General features: G+C 43.3%; 2 protein-coding genes across 7 annotated transcripts in view; both read right to left on the reverse strand.

Moving 5' to 3' along the window:
- The window catches only part of SGSM2 (small G protein signaling modulator 2), a 106,011-nt gene extending 105,854 nt beyond the window's left edge, over window positions 1-157 (reverse strand). For all 6 annotated transcript variants that reach the window (XM_019545576.1, XM_019545572.1, XM_019545575.1 and 3 more), the window contains exon 1: window positions 32-157. In XM_019545576.1, coding sequence (XP_019401121.1) covers window positions 32-88 — 57 coding nt within the window. In that variant the 5' untranslated portion in view covers window positions 89-157. The remainder of the gene's footprint in view (window positions 1-31) is intronic.
- A 2,631-nt stretch (window positions 158-2,788) lies between these two features.
- The window catches only part of TNFAIP1 (TNF alpha induced protein 1), a 16,425-nt gene continuing 347 nt past the window's right edge, over window positions 2,789-18,866 (reverse strand). The window contains exons 2-7 of the mRNA XM_019545577.1: window positions 17,532-17,870; window positions 14,331-14,500; window positions 12,732-12,821; window positions 12,578-12,630; window positions 10,929-11,124; window positions 2,789-9,820 (exon numbers count right to left, since the gene is read on the reverse strand). Of these exons, the coding sequence (XP_019401122.1) occupies window positions 9,602-9,820; window positions 10,929-11,124; window positions 12,578-12,630; window positions 12,732-12,821; window positions 14,331-14,500; window positions 17,532-17,745 (942 nt within the window). The 5' untranslated portion in view covers window positions 17,746-17,870 and the 3' untranslated portion in view covers window positions 2,789-9,601. The remainder of the gene's footprint in view (window positions 9,821-10,928; window positions 11,125-12,577; window positions 12,631-12,731; window positions 12,822-14,330; window positions 14,501-17,531; window positions 17,871-18,866) is intronic.

Consider the following 18,866-nt stretch of genomic DNA (forward strand, 5'->3'; position numbering starts at 1 on the left):
GGGAAGCAGGACGCAGGGCTCCCTCACTCACCTCCTTCTTCACGCTCCACAGCAGCCGCTCCTTGGCCGCGTCCTCTGAGCAGCTCATGGCGGGGCCGGGCCGGACCGGGTCAGCGCGGCTGCGGCGCGCCCCGCGCCGCCGCCATCTTCGCCTCCCGCTGACGTCACGGCCCCGCCCCCTCGCGCCGACAATGCACCGCCCCCCCCGCCCGGCACCTCGCACCCCGGAGCGGCGAGCGCCCCCTGCTGCCAGGACGACCCCGAGCTGCTGGGAAGTGTCGCCCCCTGCTGGGTCCCTGCGGCACACCCCGGCTGCCCCCACTGGGGGGGGTAGGGTGCAAACTCCACCGTCCTGGACCTGCAGCCCTCGTTGCCGCCACGCGCTTGGGCCGTTCACGAATCCATGTCAAGCTTGCGGCACCCAATGCGACGCTGCGCGGGCGAATGAGTTTGGGGCCTGGCCCGTCTCCCCCGGAGAGCGTCCGTGCAAACTTCCAGGGACCCTTTCTTTAAGAAAGCAAATGAGACTCTTGAGTCCAGCCACGAGGCCTCCAAAAAGGTTCAAGCCAAGAGGCCTTCCACAAGTCCAGCCACGAGGCCTCCAAAAAGGTTCAAGCCAAGAGGCCTTCAAAAAGGTCCAAAGTCACCTCAAAGAAGTCTTTCCAAATCGATAGGATTGCTATTTACAATATAAATACATTAATGTAGCTATATTACTCATCTATAAATCAATTGAGTACCAAGGGCTGGGTTATTTTTGGTGAAAATCGGGTATCGGGCCTTGGTGCAGGAACCAATCCCCCATGTACAACGTTGTTTCCTAGGGGGGGTGGGGGAAATCGGTTCTGAGTTACGATGCTTCAACTTCAGACGTGGTTGTCTTACCATGTCGTAAGTCCAAGGACTGCCTGTATAAGCTTAAATATCACCAGCTAATTTGTGGCGTATCAAGTCATTATAACGAATCTGTTAACACATACCACAGGTTTTCTGCATGCCACTGGTGGTACACGTACCACGGGTTGGGAGCCGCTGGACTAGAGGGTTTGTGGAGGTCTCCCAGCCCCATTCCTTGAGGATGGGCCATGACTACATGCTCCAGCATGCCTGGGAATCATGTCCCTGGAGGTACTTCCCCGACTTGCTGACACACCTTGTAATTGGGTTTAAAGTTGTTTTCCACCTCAACACAGGCTGCTCCATTCTTGAGCATCATCTCGGACAACACAGAAATTGGCAGTGGAGAGTGTTTTGATGGCCCAACTGCAGGGGGTGTTTAAAAAAAAGGCTTTAAAATAAACAGGGTAGAAATATTTCCACTAGACCTAGCTGTAGGAAAAGCTTATCTGGCCAAAAACAGGAACCTGTAGGACACGGAGTTTCATGTACAATACCTAACAAGGATGCCTAGTCTAATCCATCCTCCACGTGATATGGGAGTACACATCATAATAGGGTGGAGCTGGGTCTTCAGTAGAAACACCCAGTAACACTATGCAGTGATCAGGGGAATGGGAGATTCCAGGGAAGCTGATAGAAAGGACACTGTGTTGAGAGCAGGAGGATCTGGGCTGCACAGAGAAGTGGTGGGAGTGACAGATGGAAGCTGTGTTGGTGTAGGTGGAGAAGAAAAAAGAAAGTAGGCAGCCACCCAAATCTGGCTATTACATTACACAACTCGGGGAGTTTGAAGGAGACAGTAGATGCAAAGGAATAATGTCCAACATACATTGTTACCCTTGATGATGTGGTTTCACCCACAATTAGGAAAAGTCTCCATTACCTACTCTGTAGCTAAAGAGTATGAAGAAGAACTGAAGGCTGTTGCAGTCACGATCGAGACTGCCTCTGAAAGCTCGGGTAGATGCTACCAATCAATCACTGGACAAAGAGCTCTAGAACAACAATGCACTAAAGGCTGTGCCAGTCTGAAACCCAAAACTCATACTGTCGGCATTAAAAGGAGAAAAAGCTCCTTCCTTTCATATCAGCTATATTCCCAACGTAAGCAGGTGAGAAATCTGGGAAAGATTATTCAAAGGAAAAAAAAATTCTGCAGCAAAGGAAGCAGATAAAGCAAGCAGACGGTAACTAAAAAAAATACAAATCAGCCTCTACTTCAGATTATGCCACCTAATACAAAGCACACACATTCTAGTTTTTCCTACACGGGTTACATCCTGTTGGCAAAGGCCATAAACAGAAATGTAGTTAGCATGTTAGTCTGAAATCAAGTAGAAGACACAGTAAATTTACGCTTTATAAACTAACCTAAATAGATAAAAAGTGGAAATCTACCCTACCTACTAAGAGTCATAAAAATCACCGATCATTTAGGTATTGGAAGCAACTGTGAATATAAAAAAGCACTGAAACCAGCTCAGAAAGTAAGCAAATTGCCCTCTGCGTAAACAGAAGGAAAAGCTCAACAAATAAATAAATCAGACGGGTAAAATTTAGGGTAATGTCTAAAATGCTGGCTAAACACAGCTGTGCCTGAACAACAACTAGAGGAAGTAACTGTTGTCTCCCAGAACTCACCTTAGCTTGTATTTGCAGGGAGATGGACTCACTGTAGCAGATAAAGTCAGCATCTGTTTGGTGCTGCTCAGCAACATGACAATACAGGAATTAAGAACTAGCATTACACGTCCAGGCTGCAGGTGCCTTTGGCTGAGGATCGCACCTCCAACCAGCGTATGAGCAAGCACTCTGTACTCTGGGAAAGCTAAATGAACCAATTTATATAGATATAGATATCACTAACACCACTGAAGATTCACTGAAGCAACATCATATAGAATATTTTATTAAAAATTAGTGTTCTATTTCCATACACAGCTTGGATAAAATGTAGAGAAAAAATACTGTACAAAATGGTTAATAAACTTACTCCAACTAGCCATTTTGCTTGCAAAGCTGACCCTTAACAAGTTAAGAAACAATCAAATGAAACCTCATGCAGTCAGAAAGCAGCTTGTTCATAGAAGGGGACTTAAAACAAGAACTGTAATCAAAAAAAAAAAAAAAAAAAAAAAAAAAATCAATATACTCTGGTTAAAAAACATGACCGAAGTCTGAAGTGCTTTAAAAATATGAAATAAATCAGCCTCAATGCCCTTCTGAGGTAAGGGAGGGTCTTGCCTCCAGTTCTGCTGATGAGGAAAATGAGGCACAAGGAGGTTAAGTGATTTGCCCAGGAGTACATAGCCAGCCAGTGGCAGCACTGGAAACTGAACTTCAGTCTCCCAGTCTCTTAGCAGAAAACATCTGAAACAAATAAGTAACATGAAATTTGACTATAAAAAGGGATTCTCTCTCTTTTTTTTGTTATTAATGCCACAGATTGTCAAAGTACATAATCCAGTTTGAGAGAGGTGTGTTCAGACAAACGAAATATCCTATATATTTCCAGGAGCAAGCTGGTTTGGGGAAAATCGGAAGAGAACAAGCATCATCCGTACTAGGCAGAATGCAGCTTTTCAACAGCAGCCTGGCATCAGTCACTCCAGTGCCCCACTAGTCTTGGTTATTTATTTATTTTTCATCATTTGATACATGAGATAAAAAGAAGTCAGTAGAATGGAAAGTTGCCAGGGGATAAATGTCTCCTGTTCCGAAACTTAAATGTCAAGGTGAAGGTTAAACATTTAGTTTTGTCTTGGCATTTATCAAGCAGTTGGAGACTGCTATCCTCCAAAACTATCCTGTATGATATTATCACCTAATTAAAAACTGATATCAAAGTGCTGCTTAACATCAGCTCCAAGTCTCCTTCCCTGTAGAAAAAGGAGGGCCATTTACAAGTCATTAGGACCCCATTACTGAAACTGCAGATGTTGTACAATCCCCTGTTAAAGGCCTCATGTTGGTTAACATTTTCCATTTGCTCCTCAGTCTGCTAATACAGTATTTTGAACACATGAAGTTCAAATCAACTGTAGTGCACAGAGGACAGCAGGGTTCAGAAAAGGCTCCACTAGCTGGTGATTGCTGGCCTGTGTAGTTAGAATTCTACACTGCAAACGTGGCAAAGTAGTTTTCTTTTTTCCCCCCCAAAAGGCTACTTTAGATTCAGAGGCGCCTTGAGAGAGAGCAGCACAAATGATGTTCTTTGAAGAAAGTTATTTCAGATCTCTTAATGCACAGATGTAAGTGCTTCCAACTAGAAATCTGCATCGTCTTAACAGGAGGATTATAATGCGCTATTTAAAACATCACAGACTGTTCTCAGCAAGAATGGCTGCTTTGTCACCCTGCAAATGGGTATTTTACTATAAATAAGTGAAGACTGGTACTTCAAAGCTGCATTATCCTTCACAATGCTGTTTGTTCTCCATTATACAATATCTTTTGAAAATGTGACCTAGGATTCAATAACCGCCAAGCTAGTTGCACCCCTTAAGTAAATAAAAGGAGGGTTAGAATGAAGATACATAGTACAAGTTGCATCAAAACCTACAAATATTAGTAACAAAAATATTCAGAATCAGGTAGTCGCTGTACAATCAACAGGTCACGGTTTAGGTGCAATGAAAGAAAGCATTCACTTAACATTCTGTATTGAAGCCACTTGAAATATGATGGATTTAAGGGGAAAAAGGAGACACCCACCCACCCTTTAGGTCAAAGCAATTAGATGTGAACAAGGCACATCCTATACCTCCATCTGCATTCAGTGACACTTCATGTAAATTGTCAAACTAGATAACCAAGCCAGTAAAAAAATAGCTTAATACATTCTAAGGTCTCTATAAAACACAGGGATATAGCAGTCTTACCTAATATTATCATCTCTTGCCATTGTGAAGGTCTTTATTAGTATGGGGCACATACTTTTGTTAGCAGGACATCTAACCAAGAATTCCAGTAGCAACAGTAGCTGTAACAATGGCAGCATTAGGCAAAAGTTACCCACAGGCATTTTAACTAGCGTCTCCTAAGTATGCTCTGAAGAGCATGGGGCACAGGGGCAGGAACACAGAGGGATGGCCTACAGTATTGTACACCTGTTTAGACCAGACTTGGGTGTTTTTAGGGTTAAGGCTTACAGATTTAAGACAACCTACCTTCCAGATTGGAAGTGGCTACATGCAATTCCAGCCCAATCAGGTGTTAATGATGAGAGTGTTTTTTGTTCCTGAATAAGTGCACAGTACTACGTAATTTGGGAGGGAGGGAGAAAGAGTATTGTTATTAGATAATCTCAGTAAATAATTCGAATAAGCACTTTGGTGTCTATTTTCAAAAAAAAAAGTCCTTAGCTGCTTAGAACTTTTTACTGACTTCCAGTAAGATTTGGCCTCTAAATCCCTTAAACAGTTTTGAAAACTTCTCCTTATCCAGTACCAAGAAATTCCTCAGTAGGTTTGAAAACAACATCCAAAATACTTCCAAAAGCATCCCTCCTCTATGTAATAAATCAGAAGGTTCATCTTGTAACTTGTAAACGGAGCTATATGCCAACCTTGAAAATCCACTGTAGGATTTGGGGGTCTGCCTCTTACCACATAACGATTCACCATTTTGAGCTTAACTGACAACTGCATTTCAGAAACCCTGGTGTGCAGAATATACCTCGCTTTTTTTTTTGTTTTGTTTTAAAGGCACTAGCTCTAAAACCCGATAGGCTAATACGAGTGAGAACCCAGGGATCAACATGCAGATTTGACTTAAAGAAACTCAGGGAATAGGTATGTTAAGGCAACAAAATTCTTCTGAGAATAATTGCGTATTAACACAGCCTTGCAAAACGGTCTTTAGCATTCATTAGGCCAGTAATTTGAACTGATTAGTCACTTCTCAAAACAAAAAAAAAGGGGGGGGGGGAGGGGGGCTGTGTGAAAATAATTTTACAAAGGGAGCTTCTAGAATATAAAAGTAAATCGATTTTAGAAGTACAAAGCAAACTGCATCTACCCTGTGCAGCAAAGAAAAAAATCCTATACCCATGATGATAGCCTCTATTGGGAACTGTTTTAAAGAGCCTATAACACTTGCAATACACCATAAATATGATTAACAAGATTATTATTTCTCCAGAAAAAAGGGAATTAACCATCCTAGGTCTCCTGACTTACAGACTCACACTTCAGAAATTATAAAATACAGGGGTGGGGCAGAGAAATTACTTTAAGTAACCAGCGTGACAATTCAAAAACCTCCAAAGCATTAGGCTAAACAAGTCTCTGCACTATTTTTTCCACTGTTGTGATTATCAAAACCAGCTGGTAAACACACTTCATGGAAAGTGGGTTATTTGTAATTAGTGTTTAAAGAGTCCTTTCATAAAAAGGCAGGTGCATTACAGTGACAACACTTGTTTCTGATCCAAGGAGAATTAAAGAGATCCATTTCCACATGCAGAAGGCTCGACTAGGTAACAACCACAGGGATTCTGTAGTAACAACTGGCTTCCTCTGAAATACCTACCATCTTGTGTTTAAAACAAGAAATCTGAAGGCACTCCCTGCCATTCTTTTCAAACGTGGCCTACCAAAACCCCTGTCCAGCCCAGTGCAAACTACAGCAAAGTTGCATAGTAAATGCTAAAACACACTTTGCAGGAAAACAACCCAAGTTTTGCTTTTAAATTTGCAAATGATTTAGCAGTGATGAAAGAAATGCCAACCTGACAGCCCTGAGGACCACAGAAATTCAGACACAGTACAGGGCAGTCGCATACTGCACTTCCCCACTGCCTTCCCCTACTCCTTCACAGCAAATATGAAAAGATCACTGTTAGAGGGTAAAAGAAGCCATGTATGGCCAGTTGTGATGAAGGCATTTATAACATTGAACTCTAGCTACTGGGAACTAAAAACTGAGACCCATGAACCAGGCTGACTCTTTAGTGGATCTGAACTGGTGACCCAGAGCCAGGAGTCTAACAGATTTAAAGAAAAAAGAAAAAAAAGTTAACGACTTTAGAAACCCAACTTGTGATTGCTCACCAGGCCCCATTGAAGGTGGTGTTGAACAGCTGCTCTCTTGTAGGTAGGCTTAACTTGTTACCCAAACTGATGCAGTCTCCCCATCAGAAACTGATCCATTTCATTTTCAAATTAATAGTTAAAACAATTAGCTCTTTTCCTCAATGTGCATCTTGACTACATCTAGGGAAATAAAATCATACTAGACACTATCTTGAATGCACTATAATTTTAAAAACAGGCATGTACTATTTAATGAATTTGTAAGAAAAATAAATCTTTACATGATTACAGTACTCAAAATCTCTTGTCTAACCAGACTGCTCTAGATAGGGCTTGGTCTTTAGAAAGAACACTAAATGTGCTGAATAGGTTGGGTTTTAAAGGGTTTCATTACATTTGGATACTAATTTAGTCTCACAACCTCATTTATTCTCTGCATTCTGACTCTGAAGTCAATGTAAACCCTCTCATTATTTTATAAAGCCTGTGAAATAAATCTTACTTTTCCCTTTGAGGCAAATATCAGTCACTCTGAGCAGTTACAAAGGGCCAAATCCTAAGAAATGCAAGTTACTTGAATAAGGATCTTTCAATTTGGCAAAACTCGCCACTCAAAAGACCCTGTGCAGGCCAGGTGGCTAGCAGTCAGTGTACCTGAACTAGTGCTAACCCTAGGGCAGGCAGGGGTTTGCCCCTTACAGGAGGTAAGACTGAGTTACCCAAGCTGGTGCAAGTTCCAGTATGCTCTTTTCTGTGCTTAGTTTGCACCAGTGAAACTACATCACTGAGCGCAGTGATTTACTCCCAAAGTTGACATGCTAACACCAAGTTCTCCAGTTCAGTTGATAGCTTGCCCTATGTGATTAAGTTAAGATGATGTGGGAAAGCATTAGTTTAACTCCATAACTCATAGTCTTTAGTGGAAGAATCTAAAGGAATTGGATGTGTAGAGGGGCTGAAGTCCATCAGTGGGTAAGATAGTGGTCTATGCTTATAAGGTCCTCTCTGTTGCAATGTTTAAAGACACTGCATTTTTCCCAGAAAAATGAACAGGGAAAACATTCTCAGCATGGGAAGGTCAGCCTAGGTAAAACACTATCAACCATCATCCCAGGGCACACAAGAAAAAACAAGTCTAGACAGGTGAAAATTTTTCCTGTCTGCCAAACAAATAACTGACCTGCACTGAAACAACCCTGAATACAGGACACGTGGCTAATTGTGCATAGCATACAATCAAACCTGCAGCACTCAAGGGGGCCCTCCAACAAAAGGACTGAGGCAAGTGGCCAGCAAAGCTTAAGAAAAGTTAAGCCCTTAAGCTTTCACCCAGTCTTGAGCATAATCATCTCTCGCTGGATAATAACATCTACGCCCTTAAAAACTCTTCGCTCACACAGATATCATGTTAACTCAGTAAGAGAAGAAGCCACATTCTGGAGTACATGCTTGAAATCTTTTCCCTTTAAAATATGTTGAAAAACAGCTATTTGACTCTAACATTTTCTGATCAGGAGTTCTACCAATTCTCAGCTACAGAGATTGTTTAAAATTCAGTAAGAGGAGTCTTCCCTTGGGCTGAGCCCTTTGGTCCTATTTCACCCTACAGCACCCAGGCTTCAGTGGCTATTCTCATTCCCCCACTCCCATTTCCTTGCCCTAGAGGGAAATTAGAATAGAAATGCCCCTGCATGCCAGCCTTATTGAGCACTAGGAAGCTCTGTTTAGTCTGTACTTCACCATTAGCCAGTGAGGAGTATTAAAATTTGCCTCAGTCTCCCTGTTCTCCCCACACACAACTTAAGAAACACATCCTAACAGTGGTGTAACTAAGAGGAAAGCAGCAGCAACTAATTCTGGAGCGATTCCCCACATTCCCATGATTTGTATATTCAGGGTTCATCTACACATATTCCAGGCCCAACAGGAGGTTGATCCCACTTTAACGCTCCCTTTCCTGTCAACTTTAGCACACCCAGTCCCACCCCCACCCCCCCTTATCAGATCATTTCATGTTTGTTTTACTGAGCTCTCCAATTTCCTCCCTTTTTCCACAAAGGGATAATTTGCTAGCTTGACTTTTGCTTTCCCTTAAGATCCTGGCTTATAGTGAGACAGGACAAGGAGTTTAAGGCTCAAAAGTAATCTTTATACAGAAACATTCTGCATATAGCCCCGGGAGTCCAACTGCTTGCTTCACAAGAAGATAATGAGGTCTGGAGGGCGTAGTGCCTGCAAAAGGAGCTAGTGTTCAACTCCACCCCAGTCTCTTTCCTATCCTACATATTCATGGTACAGAACTGTAACAGAAGGCTCTGGATAAAGAAAAGTTTGCAAACAGAATCACCATCTTGAGGAAAAATTTGTAGCTTCTCACAAAAAGGTGACTGGTAGCTGCCAGAAGAGACAGGGTCCAGGGATCCCATCCCTTGCGCAACACAGTGAACGTTGCTCTGTTTACACCGTGTGGTACGCAACGGACGCATCAGTGACTCTGGCCTTCAGTGTTGCTTTGAATCTGTGTGCAAAGATGCTAATTGCTTCTCAACCAGCGAGTCCAACAGTCCACCCCCTGCTTCTCAGCCGAACTTCTCACACAAAAACATCCAGTCTTTAGGCTCTACAAACAAGCACACAAAGCAAACCCTTTCTCCTCCGCCGACATCCTAGTGGCCAAGCTGCCGGTCATCATAGGTGCTGTATCTCTTGACGTGTATGCGACGGACTCGGTCTCGCAGTTCAAAGCCCTCGTCGTCCTCGCTATGAGAGGCTTGGCTTCGGCTCCGGCTCGTTGCCTCCAACAGGGAGTTATCAGGAACTCGTGGAGTTTCAAAAAGCAAGACATTTAGTGTCTCCTCATAGATACGTGCTTCAGGGAACTCAACCTAAGGAAGAGAACCCACATATTTCTTGAACCAGGTGGAATAGTATGGAGGGCGCCTCTACACTGTTGCCTTAGCCTTCATTTGAAAATCTGGTCCTATTCCCCTGGGTAAAGACTATTCTTAATACCTTCTACTAGTACTTTCACCAGCCTAAACTTGGATGTCCCAACCACCCGATCATCTGTCTCTGTGTTTACAAAGCTATTTCAGAGTCTAACACATTTCTCTGTTGGGAAATTTCATTTCTGAAACTGAAGTGCTTCTTTCTGCTCACACCCATGTAAACCAGTAGTTACTACAGCTGTCAGGAGACTTGCTCTGGATTTTTAACATTATAATCAATAGTGGATCACCAGATTTTAATTTAGTTAAATTTCATCCTACTAGTTTCAGTTATTCAGGCTATAGCAGAAGCACTCATGACACGGCCCTGTCAGACTACCTTGTCACAAGGACACAAAAAGGAAAGGAAGTTATTCTGATTTCTTTTTCTCTGAACAATTGTTCTCCCTTTTTGATGCATCTTTTCAGTCTTTGGAAAGCATTATGTTTTCCCACCAGTTGCGTCTGTCAAACTGACATGGTTAGGGGTCTGATTTTGCTCCAGTTAAACCAAGAGAAGTTTACCATTATTCTATGGTCACATAACTGATGCAACTGGAAAATGAATTAATGCCTTATTTTAAGGCAGGGAGAGTTTCAAACACACTTCAGCTGATTTAGGAGCACAAAATTTCTATCAACTTTCAGTGGAACCTATGCTCATGAGTCATTCAGGTATTTTGAATTTTCTACCCTCAGTTCTTTTTCCTACATTACTCCCTCCAGCTTCCTAACCACGTTTTGCTCATTTCTGAACTCCATTCAAGTATCAATATCTTTTTGTTGCAAAGAGACCCAGAAAAGGAGACAGTTAGCCATTGAGTTGCTCTCCACCACTGACCATCAATGCCATCACCTATCCTCTCAGTGAACTGAGGTTGATGCTTTCCTACCATGATTTTAAACACCCCTAGTGACCCGGCCAAAGAGAGAATGTGAATGGCTATGGAAAGCGCTACCAATTTGCTATTTACCCATAAGATTCAAGTAGATTGAACCCTGGTACCTTGGTTTGTTTCTTCTCGGTGGCATAGACTATAGATGTGCAACAGACCTCAGCAAGCTTCCGCCCCTGTCCATAGAAGAACCAGCAGCAGATTTCATCCCCTATAACATCCTTAATGAAGAGGACTCGGCCATTGAAGCGGAGAGAGAGTTTGTCAAACAGTTCTATGTTCTTCAATAGATTGTCATCCGAATTGCTGAAATACACCAAAGCCAGTTAAAAGGTTCTTGTAGTTTACCTCCTAGCCTGCACCACAGGCTTAACAGGCCTACCCCACTAGAGCTGCAAGCATTAATCTAACTGGAGAATAAGTGGTGACTCACTGCTTGGCATTGCCAAGGAAAGGGAACATAATGGCCAACAGGAGACACAAATAAGATTCTCTGCACCCCACGACCAAATGTACCCACCTTTAGAGGACAAATGTCACAATTTATCAAGCTGTTACATCAGTGATCAACAGCTATACAATGCCCAGTGCCCAAGTTCATTACATGATATGTTGACTATGGTTTTATTTAGCACAGTAATTACATATTTGTTAGAATCCCTCCCTCTAGAGAATAAGGAGGCTGACAGAGCTCCTGTAATTGCGTGTCAGCCTGAAAAAGCAAACTGCTAAGATTCTTCATACACAATTCAGGACATTTCAAATTGCTTCAAGCTTTGATCTCAGACAACCCAGAGCCCTCTGGCAAGAGGATTATAAGCAGTGGCAGAGGAGCGGCTGCTTCAAGAGAGTGCTAGAATGATGCCCTCCCCCACCCCAGAGTCTTTGTCCTACCTGCGCAGCCCATAGGAGCTGAGCTGGAGAAGCACAGCATCGCCTGGCTTTAGGAGCTCCATGGCAGGACACAGCAGAAGCAGCTCTGCATCACCCAGCCCTAGGAACCGAGCAGGAGCAGCCTTGTGCTGCCTGGCCATAAGAGCCAGATACAGTTGGGAGGCAGGAGGTATCCGAGTCCTTGGGCAGGCTGAAGACCAGCCTATGGCCAGGGGGCGCACAGCTGCTCCAGGTCAGCTTCTAGGGCCAGGCAGCGTTCCTGAACTCAGCTCCTACTGCCAGGAACGTTCACTCCACTTCCCCCAAAGTTTTGCCCAGGAAGCCAAAATGTATAGTTATGCATTAGAATACCAACAATGGTCTTCAGGATTTTTCTGGTCTGAAGAGATGCTTTCCTATCTTTCCTTTATGCATTTTCTCTCTGGCTACATAACTAAGTGATTTAGAGAGGGTGGAGGCACGGGAGTATAGCAGAGAGGTCAGGACAGAGGTGCACTGGCAGAAGACACCAGAATGGGATTCAGAGGGAGGCATGGATCATGACCTTATTAATGTCACATGGTGCAGGTGGAAGTTTACACTGCACTGTCTGAACTATGCCCAGATTTGGCTAGTACGGATAAATCTCATCCTTCTCAGACAGAAAGAGAATCCCTACCACCTGCCCCCACTAGACATACTGCATTTCCACATGATGCTTTTTACACTGGAGTGCAAGGGCTCTGACTTCCTCTCACTAAGAGTGGCGTCATTTAAGAGCACACACACTCAAAATTGCAGCTGGTATAAACAAGAAAAATCATCCCCCAGCAAACTTCCTCCCCCTAGCCAAGAGGATTTTATATTATTAACAGAACTGTCATACCTGGTGTAGGAATATTTGTTGTTGCTCCTGTTATAAAGCAGCTTGACTACAGGCTGTTGGGAGAGGGGAAAAATAGGGAAAATGAAAGGTTGACCTGAAACTATTTGAAAGGTGTTGGTACAAATTCAGTAGGAGGTTGTGGAAAAGCAATTACTTTGATAGATGATTCTATGAGCTTCTCTTCTTCCTTTGGAGACGTAATGATGGGAATATTACAGACAGGTTCATACAAGTCCTTCTTGTCCTATTTAAAATAAAAATAAATAAATAAATCAAGGGCATAATAATGAAACTAATGTTTCCTGCTTTCCTCACCAGACCCTCACACCATGTTCCCAAATCCTCCAATGCAGAGAAGCAGCTCCCAGTTGCTATAGTAACCATGTAACACTGCCTTTGAGCTGCAACCCAGAAATACAGCAGAGACATTTTTTATTCCCAAAAGGCAGGAATAATTGAAGCGTTTGGATGCAAGTGAACGTCATTCCTAGGTACAGCAATGACTGCAAGCCCACTGTGGGCTTGCATTAAGCGGGTTATCGCTTAGGCTCCTTCAAGAAGATGAGTAGAGTTTGAAGAAGTTTTAATCAACTTAAAATATTGCTGTACATAAAGGATCAACCATGATGCACTGGACATTCACTGAGTAACACAGCTCCTACTCCTCAAACTCCCTGTAGTGCAAGCAACAAGATCACAGACTAAATTTCTATGTAAGGCAATAACTGAGGACAATCTTAGGACATGTGTTTTTTCCAAGAAGAGTTTTAATCTTCAAACTTGACGGGAAATTGCCTGTATGCTTTTTAACGTGGCATCCCCCCCACCCACTATGGAAACTAGGGAAAAAAAATGCTGAAAAGTGTCCACTTATTCTGTTCACATGGTATTACACACAGCACTGTAAAGCAATAGCCATCAAATCTTTTACACTGCCCAAATTCAAAATAACTGGAACTTTAATTCAGTGGATTTCAGGATATGATACTAACCTGCAAATTCCCATTCCTTAATTTCTTTTTGTGCTGTGGGAACTCAGACCCCCAACTACTGGCTTCTTGAGGAAATGTACACCAAAACAAAAAGAAAGGCCTACCTACCAGATACTTTTACAGTGGTGAAGGCTATCTGAGACTCTACCGTATTTGTTTGTTTAATATCCCTGCAAGTTAGGGAAGTGCTGTTACCACCATTTTACACGTAACAGGTTAAATGACTTGCCCAGGGGCACAAAGGAAGTTTTTGCCATTGCAAAGACTTATACTCATGTCTCCCAAATCCAGTACTAGCATAGCCTAACCACTGGACTGTCCTTCCTTTGGGACAGAACGATAGTACTTCCGAATCCTAAGTGCTAGGATTTAAATGTACACATCTCCCGCCCACCCCTCGCCCCGACAAAAATGCAGCCATCTCTGGTACGGAGGGCAGCAGCACACCAGGGAGATGGACTGGGATATTTTGTCTAAGATAATAATCCAAATTCTGTCTTACAAGAAGCATCACAGAATCTGGTGTCCCATGAACAATAGATGAGAACATGCACACAGAGCAAACAGTACTGGTATGTTTCTCAGCTCGGGAAGATGATGAAGATGGAAATCAAACTTGTTGAACTTGGCATCCAAAACTTGATATTTAGGCCAATGAAACATTGCCAGGACGTGCATCAGCCCCACAAAGCACACGAAACAGGAAGTCCAGGGTAAGTTTTAGAAGCAAAAAAACCCCACAGGCTGCTGCCATAGCTTACCTGAAGGGCTGTCTGACACAAGTCTACTAAACCTTGAATGAGGTAATATTTGGCTTCTGCCATCAGCTCTTTGACCTCCTGCCTGTTTTTTGGAAGTGCAATCGTGTCATCTCGAAGATAATTTAAAATCGTCCCAAAATGTTTCCCACAGCGGTCTATAAGGATCCAGCCTGAAAGATAAATGCCACAACACTTCCATCTCACCCTACATCAGGAGAAGCAAATGGTGCTCATTAAGAAGGTCAAGCATGGAATCCCAGTATATCAACTCTCCACCCACATCCTTTAAAAGGAATCTAAAATCTCTTGAAATAGGAAGTTAATCATGCCCTATTGTCTATGCTGGGACTGCTGACATCAGACAAGCTGGATCAGGCCCACACAGACATGAAACTGAGAAAGAAATTGCTCATCTCATTACTTGTCCCTCCACCCTCCTAAGAAGACAGATCCAGCTGGGTTCCTAAGACGAGCAAGACCTAGATTAAAGAACCTAAAACAAAAAATATTCAGCCTTCAAGAGGCAAAACACCACAGAAAAACCCAAGTGCACTGTTCTCCATACTGATCAGTCCACACCCTTCTGCACCAAAACCATGTGCTATCATTTGTCTTGTCTATATCTGATTTTAATCAGTTAGAGGCATATACCTGTTTAATTATTATTGGAAGTAAGTGGGGATCACTTTTATAGATAGTCTTAAGAGCTCTACTCAACTGCCTGGGGAAAACTAGCTTAGAAAACTGCTTATTGTTAGACAGATTGCAGGTCTACTTAGAAGCTCAGGGTACTGCCAGCAAAGTTGGTTCTTAGGATTAAAGAATGACTACTTCTGCCTGCAGGTTGGGAAGGCACACAGAAATAGTACAGGGTCCCAGAACATTTCAATCCTGTGAAATGCTGGAAATCCTTCAGCACAGTATTTTGATGTTTTGGTTCGAGAAAATGTTGTCTGTGATGGAAGGCCTTTCGGGAGTCTTTCAGCTTTTGTGATTTTTAGTTACTGTACTAGCAAACACAGTAGACTAAATAAAAATAAGTGCTCACTTAATAGAGGCCTATGATGGTTGTTGTAATAGCAAAACATTTCACTATTTTAAAATGTTTACAAGTCTTTATAAATATGGATAACTCAATAATTGAACTCAATGAAAGTACCCGACTCTCTTAATCCCCTGCCAAGGACGGCAAGACTCCTGCTAACATATGTTGCCAGCAGAGACCCAGGTACTGCCTGTTGCCAGGCAGCTTCTCCCTAGGAAAGCATCAAGAGGGCTAAGAGGCTTGCTGAAAGCAACTACTAGGTCTAAACCAGATCTAAGCTCTGCAGACCACCTGCTGGTATTTGGCAGAGGTTTTTCCAGTCAGCAAGCACTGCTGTTTGGAGAACAATAAAAGCTGCATTCCAAAGATGCCAAAGTATACAGCAGCCCACAGCAACCAGCGAGGGGGGCGGGACAGGCCATTCTGCTTCTTGAATATGTGCAGACAGGAAAGCCACCAAACAGGAAAACTCTAGCACAGGAAAGAGTGGAGGACAGATGGTTCTCCAAATGATTCTAAAACATCCCCGATGTTCCATTCATTAGCAAAGAGGATATACAACCCGCCATCAAACATTGTTAGCACAGGCTGCAGAGTCAGTGGCAGGAAATCTGTGAGAGATACAATGCCAAACACCCTTGCGTAGCAGCTACTCCACTGCAGAGACTGGAACTGGAAGGAGGGTGAAAAATGTCATTGAACTAATATCCTACATTTCCAGGGGGGTGAAGAATAGTACTTTGAGAGCTGTGTATGGAAGGAGACAGAAATGCAGAGAGGTTTATCTCCAATAAAAGATTCTAAATCCTGTTTGGGTAGTAATATCCCTTTTTGATGTTTGCTGTAACATAAAGTTGCAGTTTTGTAAGCATGCCACTGAACTAGGTGTTTAACAAGCCAGGTTTAAACTGATGTGCAGCACCTACACAAAGGTGCACCAGTTTAAACTCAGTGTACATCCCTAGGTGACCTAGCACAATCTCTGCATGGTAAACAGCTCTTACTGATGGGTACCATGAAATGCTAAGAGAACACAGGTTACACAAATCCCAACCCTTGATAATACTTTCCACACTTTTCTGTTTGTATAAACACTGAGATTGGTTTTATTTAAAAACTGCCCCCAATCAGGGGGCCTCTACTGCCTGTGGCACAATCCCTGCTTTCCTGCTCCTAAGGAATTATTCTGGCTGAGAGCGTCTCCAAGAGCGAAAGGAAAGGATGCACGATTACTGATCAAACTGATGATCCTCCTTGTCTAGTATTTTGGAAAAAAGAAAAAAAAAAAGCTGTGAAGCTCTTGTTTATACCATACACTGTTGTCCTGCAAAGACTGTAGCTTTACAGCTGCTTGCAGATGTTAAACACCCCCCCCAAAATGGTGCTTCACTTTGAACTCGGCGTACTCCTGTGTTAAGTCACTTGCTACTTCTTCAGGGCATGCGCTTAAGTTTGTCCTTGACCTGTATAAATCAGGCACTTTAGTAGGTCTTTTATCTAACACCTGATTGAATCAGCTATTACATAAAAGCACCAAAAAGCCCCACTGAAGCACCCGATCTATACAAATGTTGCAGAGCTGGGTAGAACTAGTGTGCTGCTTCTTCCAGTAAAACACAGTTAGTTGGTTGGTTTGATTTGGTTTTTTAATGTCTGCAAACATCCTATATGCTTATGCACAAGGGTCCAGTCCAAGAGGTCCTGACTGCTGACTAGAACTTCTAAAAGTCACCTTGCTGTAGATCGTTTTACCTGCAACAAGCAGCGTATCACCAGGAGAAGAAAAATGCAGCTCCTCAAACACCACAGGTCACAGTTTAAAATAAAACCTTAAAAAAATGATGTCACTTATGTACCCCCTTCACATACTGTGATTGATGCCTCTATGCAACACTATAAAAGCAACAACCCACATACCATATGTTTAGTCCTGGCAAAAAGGCAGGCAATCCACATACCAGCTGTGCCATGAGCAAACAACAATCCCAGCTATGAAAGGGGAGATTTTTCAAAGCACGGAGGGGTGAAATTGAAAACCAGTAGGGGTTGGGTGTCCCATGCCCCTTCTCGTCTGTAAGAAGTTTTTCCATAAATTTCTTCCACTGACTGAGCTCCCATCCTGAGACACACACAGCCCCGCTGTTGGTGCTGCTTACCTTCCTTGTCAGTGAGCACTTCCATCCTGCCACTGAACATGGCCTTCAGCATCGTGTCGTGCCGGGTCAACACCTGGACTGTGGTGTAATACAAGGAGCCCCCGACATTGAGCCGCACATATTTGTTGCCAAGGCTACCCCCTTTGAAGCTGCAGGCTTTGGGCTTGGCTCCTGAAGCCGGACAGATGGTGGTCAAACACGTGTCACCAGACATCTCCTTCTGCAAGTAGATGACAACTCTGCAGCACGTGGGCTTGATGGATTCCGCCGTGATTGGGGAGAAGTCACAGTCCGCTGGGCAGGGTGGGCAAGGCGGTGATTGTCATAATCCACTGGAGCCTTTGACAACGTTAGAAACAAAGCAATGGATTAGATTAGTTGTAACCAACCTTTCTGGCAGGTGGGCCACAAATTAGAACTGCACCCTCCCCCGCTGCCGCTCCAATCCTCTTCTCTTGCCTGGTTTGCTGCTCTGCCTCCTTCCTTCCACTCCCTGCCCCACTTGCTGTGTTGCTTTCTGCTTCCTGCCCTATATGCTGCCTGCCCCCTCCCTGATCTCTTGCATGCCCCACACACAGGCTGCTTGGGCCACTTGTGGCATGTGTGCCATAGGTTGGCCACCCCTGGAGATCAACAGGGAAACTACTTTCCCCAGTGAAATCATGGGACTCATATATTTTAGCCCTGCAAGCTAGTCACACGGACTGCAGGCTAGAGGGAAGAAAGAGTAGGTTCAACAGCTTCTCAAAAGGACACACAGCCTTTCAGCATGAGGTTATAATTCAAACCTTACCCAAATAGGTAATGGCTGAAGACCTGTTACCACCTCGGGTAACTCATCAAAATGATTTTTAGCCAGACCTCCATTTCCCCCTTCCTCCCACAGGATAAACTTTTTACATCACAAAAACCTATTGAATTATTTCAGTTAGTTTACTGACAGGACCAAAGCAGCATGTGTAGCTCAGATGCAATAAAATCAATATAAAAGATAGCTTACACATCAGGAAATAAATGGATTTAAAGGCATTTTACACACCACTTTATAGATTGATATGTTGGGTTACCTTTCTAACAAAGATATTATTATAAAGGTAACTTACATACTAGGGAGAGGGAAAAAAAATCTGCTTTCTAACATAAAAAAGTCACCACTGACTTCCCCCAGGGTTTAACTAATTCACAAAATGAGTTTGGTCCTAAATTTTCTTTCAGACCAGAGACAACAAAAGGCAACTCCGGTTTCAAGCAATGGCTGCTCCCATCTCTGTCCAGCCAACGTCTGCCTTTCCAGTCCTTGCAAAGACGAGCTAGGAGGCAAATCTCTGCTCCCCG

Source organism: Crocodylus porosus, unplaced genomic scaffold, assembly GCF_001723895.1.
Source record: "Crocodylus porosus isolate Cpor-Errol unplaced genomic scaffold, CroPor_comp1, whole genome shotgun sequence".
In the NCBI taxonomy this organism is placed as follows: Eukaryota; Metazoa; Chordata; order Crocodylia; family Crocodylidae; genus Crocodylus; species Crocodylus porosus.